Source organism: Erpetoichthys calabaricus, chromosome 4 (assembly GCF_900747795.2).
Source record: "Erpetoichthys calabaricus chromosome 4, fErpCal1.3, whole genome shotgun sequence".
Classification (NCBI taxonomy): domain Eukaryota; kingdom Metazoa; phylum Chordata; class Cladistia; order Polypteriformes; family Polypteridae; genus Erpetoichthys; species Erpetoichthys calabaricus.
The window spans coordinates 193,055,264-193,063,960 of record NC_041397.2 but is presented as its reverse complement, the minus strand read 5'-3'; the positions used below and the strand labels follow the sequence as shown (position 1 = coordinate 193,063,960).

The 8,697-nt window shown below is 38.5% G+C and overlaps 1 protein-coding gene across 11 annotated transcripts in view; it reads right to left on the bottom strand.

Moving 5' to 3' along the window:
* Positions 1–7,080: 7,080 nt before the first annotated feature.
* The window catches only part of dock9b (dedicator of cytokinesis 9b), a 441,285-nt gene continuing 439,668 nt past the window's right edge, over positions 7,081–8,697 (bottom strand). For all 11 annotated transcript variants that reach the window (XM_051926266.1, XM_051926269.1, XM_051926275.1 and 8 more), the window contains one exon: positions 7,081–8,330. In XM_051926266.1, coding sequence (XP_051782226.1) covers positions 8,202–8,330 — 129 coding nt within the window. In that variant the 3' untranslated portion in view covers positions 7,081–8,201. The remainder of the gene's footprint in view (positions 8,331–8,697) is intronic.

Genomic DNA, 8,697 nt, shown 5'->3' with positions numbered 1-8,697 from the left:
CGCGCAGGCACTGCAGGCAGTCGTTAGTCACTGCGCTTAACTTAAGCACGTATCGCGGCAATCTTTCTTCATTACGAATTAAATCACGCACGTATCACGGCAGTCGTCCTTTTAAGTTAAACTCAATATTTTTTTTATATCATGGCTTCTAAAAAAAGCAGGAAGGTGATTTCTGTTGAAATGAAACAGGAAATAATTAGGAGGAGTGAATGTGGGGTAAAACAGTGTGACCTCGTCAAAGAGTTTGGCCTCAGCAAGACCACCATTTTCACCATTTTGACAAATAAGGATGCAATCAAATCAGCCAAAGGAGTATCAAAACTATTTCATGAAAAACATAGGTCTTCAATCCACGAGGAAATGGAGAGGCTATTAGCGATTTGGATTAAGGACAGGCAGGTGAAAGGTGACGTAACAACCCAAGATATTATCTGTCACAAAGCCAAGAGAATTTATGACGATCTAAAGAAAAACGTCCCTGGAAGTAGCAGCAATCAAGATAATGAAGAAGAATTCAAAGCCAGCAGGGGGTGGTTTTTTAGATTTAAGAAAAGGTGTGGAATCCACAGCGTTACTATGCATGGTGAGGCTGGCAGTGCTGACAAGAAAGAAGCAGAAAAGTTCTCTATTAACTTTCAAAAATGTATTAAGGATGAAGGATACTGCCCACAACAAGTGTTCAATGCCGATGAAACGGGTCTTTTCTGGAAAAGAATGCCGAGCAGAACCTTCATTACAAAAGAGGAGAAGAAATTGCCAGGACACAAAGCCATGAAGGACAGACTTACCCTTATGTTTTCGTCTAATGCCAGCGGAGACCTCAAGATCAAACCTCTATTGGTTTATCACTCTGAAAATCCCAGAATTTTCAAGAAAAATAACGTTATTAAGTCCAAACTGCCCGTCCATTGCAAGTCCAATCAAAAAGCCTGGGTGACCCAAGTTATCTTCAACGAATGGATTCTGGAAACCTTTGCTCCTGCCGTGAAGAAATTCTTGCTGGAAAAAGAACTGCCGCTCAAAGCCCTTCTGATACTTGACAATGCCCCTTCTCACTCAAAAGACCTAGAGGAAATATTGCAGGAAAATTATCCTTTTATCAAGGTGCAGTATTTGCCACCAAACACCACATCCATTCTTCAGCCAATGGATCAGCAAGTTATTGCGAACTTTAAAAAACTCTACACTAGAGCCCTCTTTAATAAGGTGTTTGAAGAATGCGAGTTTGGTGGAGACAATATGACTGTCCGAAAGTTTTGGAAGGAGAAATTTGATGTCCTTATGGCAATACGACTTATACAGAAGGCCTGGGAAGAAGTGTCACAAAGGACCCTCATTTCTGCTTGGAAGATGCTTGTGCCTTCGTGGACCCAGGAAGAAGCAGTAGTTGATGACACAGAAGTGGTGAAGGACATCATCACAGTGGCCCAAAGGTTGGAATTAGAGGTAGAGGAAGAGGATGTAGAGGAGCTTATTGAGGAACACGAAGAAGAGCTGACAACTGAAGAGCTCCAAGCACTTCTGGTCCAGCAACAGGACAATGCTCAAAGGGAAGCGTCATCTGATAACGAGGAGCAACAATCAAACAATCAACCAATCCCAACTGCTGACATCAAGAACATCCTGGTCAAATGGAAAGCAGTTCAGGAGTTTACCAATGCCCACTATCCGGATTCAGCTGAAGCAAACAGGATCAACGATCTTTACTCCGATACTCTTGTCCGTTATTTCCGGCAGATGTTGAAGAAAAGAGAAAAACAAACGACTTTGGACAGGTTTTTCATGAAACCATCGGCCAAAAAGCAGAAAATGGATGAAGATGTGCAAGATTCGGTAGACTCTACTTAGTCTGTCTTAAAATTAAAAAAAATGTGTGTTTTTTTAAAAAAAAATTATGTTTTTAGATGTATCTAAATAAAAATAATAACAAAAAATTTATCTTTTTTTATGTCATCTTAGCATATTTTATGCTACAGAACGAATTATTTTTTTTAACATGTATTGTTATGGGAAAACGCGTTTCACATAACGAACTTTTCGCATAACAAACTTGCTCCTGGAACGAATTAAGTTCGTTGTGTGAGGCACCACTGTACATACTTTAATGCTTTTCATCATGAAAGTGATATCAAGTAGAAATCTAAGGATTCTAAATGTGTAGAGAGTTGGAATATCATACATTTAATGTGCTCAGTGTGGCAGTCTATTGTTGGCGATTCGCTGCTGTCAGGAGCAGAGGAAGCCCTAGAAAAAAAGATGGCACAGAAGACGGTATGTGAGACTTTTAAAACTTATCGTGTCATTACGATTGGGAATATGCGACGCTTGAATATAAAAGCACCACAAATACATCTGTATGTCGGCATTTTGCTTCACCACATTGAACCATTTATCAAACATCGAAGTGCGCACACCGATCTCGTAGGATCCGCAAAGCGGCTTGCTGTCACATGTAAATAGTAAATAGAGACTCTGATGTCACATTCCAACTTTTAGCACACTGTGCCCCCCCGACTTTTTGCTGGTACTGCAACTCACGCACGCGTCGCGTTAATTTCTGAGGACCTGCTCAGAGGACGCATCAAATGAACGCTCAGAACGTGTGGCGGCCATGATGTGGGTGCGTATGCGTTCTGAGCGTGAAGTATAAATGAGCCCTAATACTAAGATCAAGTGTTGTGCAGCGCAGGAAGAATATAATCCACTGTTATTTCTTTCATACAATATTTATTTTCCTTATAAATTAATATATACATAAAGTAGATGTGCTGTTCATTTATAATGGGTTATAATTTATGTAATCAACATCAACCTCAGCGTTAATGTTTGCAGTGCACCACGCAATGCAAGTGCTTGTGTTATATGCCATTTAATATGGGCTTTAAAAAAGCAGTGGAAATGACCTTGAACATTAACTTTTATCCCAACATTCCGTAATTAGCAGTTCACGACCTCGGAGGATACACCTCCAACGATGCGGGTGCTGCCCAGACAACAGGAGCTCAAAATAAACAGCGCGTCAGCTAAAATGGCCGATATAATATCGTTACACTAAACAACGAGGTGAGAAGCTAATGTCACCACTGGAATCCTTGAGATGGAAAACATCCAATTTGAGTGACAACTCATACAAAAGGAGGCAGGAAAAATGTAACTGAAGTAAATTCTCAACAGCAGCCGATACAGTCGAACAAGGTGGGATCTTGGAGACGACATTAGTTATTTCCACAGCTGAGCAGGGCATGCTTGTGAATTCACATTCTCTGGTTTACGCACCCGTTGTGTCTTCCCACATTATCCTGGACATTACAGCTCCAAAACAGATGTTGAACTCTTTGGAGAAGACTAAAGTGCTGAATGTCACTGCTTTAGGTTCTACTTACTGGGCTCACACTTTAGAAAATATAACACGACTCGCATTAAATTTATAAGTACTACAAAAAGTTGTAAAACAGGAAGCGATCCCATAATTACTTTTAATTTTGACACTTAAATATACTTAATTTCAGATATTTTAAAACCTTCACTCGAGTACAGGTAGTCAATTCTGAGTTTGATTACTTGGCCTACACTCCTTTCTGTGTTGCTTTAAGCAAATAACCATTCTATTGAATTTAAAATCGTCTCAGTACTTGACTTAATCCACATGTACACACATCCATACAAGCACAGAATTTCTAGGGGTTGACCCCACGAAACTGAAGCGAGACCTTCTGATGAAATCGAACAGATATATTAATAATGAGTTAAATATGCAAATGTAGCATTTTTCTTTCATATCAATGAGAGGAGGAAGAGGTTAAAGTAACAGCATTTTTCTAAACTGCTGAGATAGAAAAGCTCAGAGAAAATGAACAAGCATTTGCTCCTTATTAGTAAATCCCCTCTGTTAAAAAAAAAAGTAGTCATGTGCCTTCAAATATTTATAACATTTTTATAAAAAATAAAGAAACTAGTCTGTTAAGTCCAGCCTTTTATGAGATAAAAAGCAGAAATTTTATCCTGTTATTTTCCACACACCATACTCTGCTTGGAAGCCTTCATGAGCATTGCACTTATTCGTCCTAAATCTCTTTATCTGTCATTTAACTACAGTTTATCCCACTGTTGCTACCAAAAGGTTGTGCTGCTGAGAGCGGGGACATCTGAATAAAGAGGGTCTCCGAGTGAACCTTTCACATACCTGAGCCACATGAGTATTCCTTCACTCAGACTGGATGCTTCAAATGGGTTTTGAATGTTCAGACAATTAGTCCTTATTAAAGGTTTTCTAGATCTTCTTCACAGCACACCTACAATGAAAGTTCCTATTGAAATATGAAAACATTATTACCAGCCATTTGATTCTGGCCCAAGGAAGTCTAGATTACATGTCCTTACTGTATTCATTCTTTCAACTCTTTACACACTTCTGTCCATCACATATGTACAGTTAAGATGTCACTGCTGTTCATAATACCACAGCATAAAGGAAGATCCTGACGGAGACAAATGAAGACTGAGAAATTCAAAATGGCAATTGTTAGACTAGGGATGGACAGAGACATAATCTCTGAATTATGTGACAGATGTCCTGAAAGAGAGTTGGATGAAATGAGAAGTATTTGCCTGAGCAGACAAGCCCCTCAGGTGGTCTACTGCTAAAACAGGAAGCCCTGAAGTTGCTTTAAGAGCCTACCCCCATTATGCAAATGTTTGCAAGTCAAGTTTCTCCAAGGCTCTTTGCATGTCACTGTGGACGAGCAGTCTCAAGGTTTTGTAGCTATCAATAAACCAAAAAATGATTTTGGGGAAGATTAAAACACGGTTTTGTGACCCAATCTTGCCCTTCTTACGTGTTTTTCGAGTCTCATTCCTTGATGATCATCAGAATGGGGAAGGTCCTTGATTGGAGATTCACGGCCTTGAGAATCACCGCTGATCCTTAGGGTGGCGTCTCTATTGGCGAATCACGATTGATCGTCAAGAGTAGTTGGAATTTGAGAAGATTGTCAGAGCAATGTCAATGGCTTACTCAACCCACCCTCAAACCATTCACATTAAATACAATGTCTTAAATACAGTGTCTCATGACCCAATAGTTGCAACCCATAACCCAAATGGGCCCACTGTTTAAGAAATCCTACATCTGGCCAAAGCCGGGGTTTAAGAGGCTGCCATCATCTGCAAACAACAGAGATAAGGCCTTCAGTTTGCAAACCAGGCACACTTCAAACCTTGGCTAATGCTGTGATATACAATACATAGCAGTCATGGTGGCAGGTGACACTCTTAGTGACGTTCATCGCCCACACTGAATGGATTCAATTTAACATCCAGTGTATGAAATGCAGAGGCTGGGTGGAATCCCATACTCTTAATGACTGGGCACAGAAACAGGTGTAAGAAGAACATCAGGTAAGTTTTCTTTTAACTATAATGAAGTATTGTTTCTCAAGACTCCAACTCACTGTGAGAGCTGAACAAGTCACTTAACCTGCCTGTGTTCCACTTGTAAGGAATGATTACAAACATCCTTATGGAGTTTGACCCAGTATGTCGAGTTGGATACAGGGACTATGAAACTCAAACAGTACAGTATGTGCACACGACACAACTACCATGCAGACGCTCACAGGAGCACTGACTCAGAATCGGCTATGTGTATGATGTCATGCCTACTCTCTTGATGTGATGTTGTATGAACGTTTGTTTGGGACAACAAGAAGTATTCGTATTCCTTCCGTATTTGCTTTTATTGAAATTTACTTTTACTGAATTTAGTGTTTAATCACATAATGAGGCTGAAATATTACATTTGTTCAACTGAGCTAAAAACATTTGCACCATTGCAATGTCCTGGTGAAAACTTTCGTGATGTTCATCACTGATTGTATCAAGATGAATAAGGAATAAGTCCAAGCGTGACTGCAGAAAATGAAGGGCAACAAGGTGCTGAAGATTTATGCTCTTATATGATTAGAACATGTTGTCAGCCAGTTGGACATACTGTAGTTAATGATTATGTCTGCTTTGTGAACTAACAAAAATGACTTCCTCAATCTTGGCAACAGTTAATCATGCGAATATTTGTCTAAAATATAAAACGTTTCACCTTTCTTGTTCATTACTTTTAACAGATTTTTTCATCAGTTTGAGTTTTTTATGAAGAGGAGGCAAAAAATCTCTTTGTGCTACACTTTTCTGTCCCAGACCTAAATGCTTATGGAGTGGACAAACCATCACATGTTCTAAACCCTCTTAATCCTGAACAGGGGGCTGCAGCTAATCCCGGCAAGGACAGGGCACAAGGTAGGAACCATCCCATGGATAGGGCACCAGACCACCGTGGGAGAGCATACACCCTCAAACCACTCACACACAAACTCACAAAACACACAACCACTAGGGCAAATTTAGTGTCATCAAATCACCTAACCTGCATGCCTTTGGAAAGTGGGAGGAAAACGAATAACACAGAGGAAACCCAAACTGGAAAAACATGCACACCCACTCCCTGTAGGGAGTATTGCAAAGCAGCAGCACGACCACTGAGCCACTGTGCCACCAATGGTCAGTTCTTTTTTCATAAGGAGACTCTTTAGTATGGTTGCTCATTCACCAAACAGTACTTGTTAAATCTAAGTTGAATTACTAGCAGCAATGCCAATATTTACAGATCACCACATATATTTGAGTTGTAGTTATTGTACTGTATAGGTATACTTATAAGAGGCAATCACAAAAATAGGCAATAAAACAGTACCTGAAAGGAACAATTTAAATTCATTTTTGGGATCAGCAGATACGTGGCAAGGGTGTTCAGGAGGCCAAATATTTGTTGTCCAGTGTAACCTTCTCAAACCTGGTCGTTCCTCTGCTGCTCCAAATAAAAACCCGTAACACAGGATTTGTGAGGATGTAAAATAAATTAATCGGAATACAAAAGCTCCAACACAACGGTGCAGACTAATTGAGTCTCTGATGCAATGGTCAGCTGTCAGTCCTGGTTATAATACACGGCGGCCACAATTATTAGTCCGCAATATACTTCATTACTTGAAATGTTTAGGAATTTCAATAAATAAATGGGTGGAAACATTTGAGAACGCAGCAACTTTTAATTTAAACAGATGCAATAGGTAACAATTTACATACAGAATGTATCAGTTAAATAAACTTTAAAATATAAAATTAATGAATTTAAAAGAACAATAAAATGATTTAAAATTCTGTTCACCAGTTTCAATGGTATGGTGCTGTTTTCCAATTACTTACTCCATCACTTTGGCAAAGGATGAATGTTATGTATACAGTGTATCAATCCCAAAAACAAAGAACAGACTGCCAGCTGAAGACACATATTGCACTCATTCAGAAACAAGAACGGACAACGGCTTTCACGACTACTTGTGCCTTGACTGTATCTATTTTTGTTACAGATATGTCTAACACAATTAATGGCTCAAGCATTAAAATTCTTCTTAAAGAGATATTTTATAATAAGACCATTTTACATGTAGAAATCTAATATTTTCATTTACAGGAAGAGCTATGAACTCAGCCATGAACAATACTTGAAGACCAATATACCTCGAGTGCAATGAATGTTCATGAATACATCCCCCAAAGTTTACTATTGTTTTTAAGAATAGACATTTATATAATACATTTCGATACATAGAAAAGTATGGACAAGATTTCTGACGTCCATTAATACAAAAGACTTGTTCCATATATTAGAACAAGTACATGCATAAAGTGTTCTTGCTTAAAATCCACATTCTGAAGTCTCCACAGGAAACACTACACAAGAACTCAATACAGTTACTGCTCAATAAGTAAAATATACAGTGTAGCATTCAAATAAAAAGCTTATTTCTACTAAATTCTTAAAATACCCTTTTTTTTCCTGCTGTACAATGCTTTTCAAAGTTTAAAAAAATCCATATTTAACATGATGTTACATTTAATTATGTACAGAACAATACAGATTTCAGCAAACTGGTATTAAAAAAAAAATGCAATAGGTCCTCTAAACAAGACACACAGAAAGAGCTGGCAAGGTGGAGGTCTGACTGCTTGGTAGTCTCACTCCCAAGGAATTGCTTGCACGTGCCCAATACTTAGCTTTGGAGAAAACCTGAGTGTGCAAACAATAAGTAAACACAAATAAAGAAATAACAAAAATGGCTCTTATTTCAAAGTTTTGTGTAACCTTTTTACACCACCGATGAGGAACTAGGCATCCCGTGGATAGTGGTGCTGGTTGGAGTTCCACTGATTGCATTGAATATATGAAGGGAGTTGGGCATCACGCTGCTCTTCATCCCATCTTCTGCTCCTGGAATCTTTGAATTCATAAAAATGTTAAAAACAAAATATTACACACAGATATATTTTAAAAATATAAAAAAAGCTGCATAATGGAAAATCTTAACAGCTGAACTATACAGTTGACACCTTGCCCCCATCCATTGCAAGATGACCCCTTTGAAACTTTTGGAAGTTCTAACATTTAATTAATCGTTATGCTGTCAATAATGAGTCATGTGAATTGCCATGTCTTTTAAAAGCAGAGAGGCAATCAAAGATGATGAGGAATTATGTGGGTGGCCTACTGCTATTGTTTGTACAAATACAAGTCATATAAAAAAGTAAATACACATAATCATATTGCAGCTTTAAACATTTATTATTTCAGGACACACTAAACAA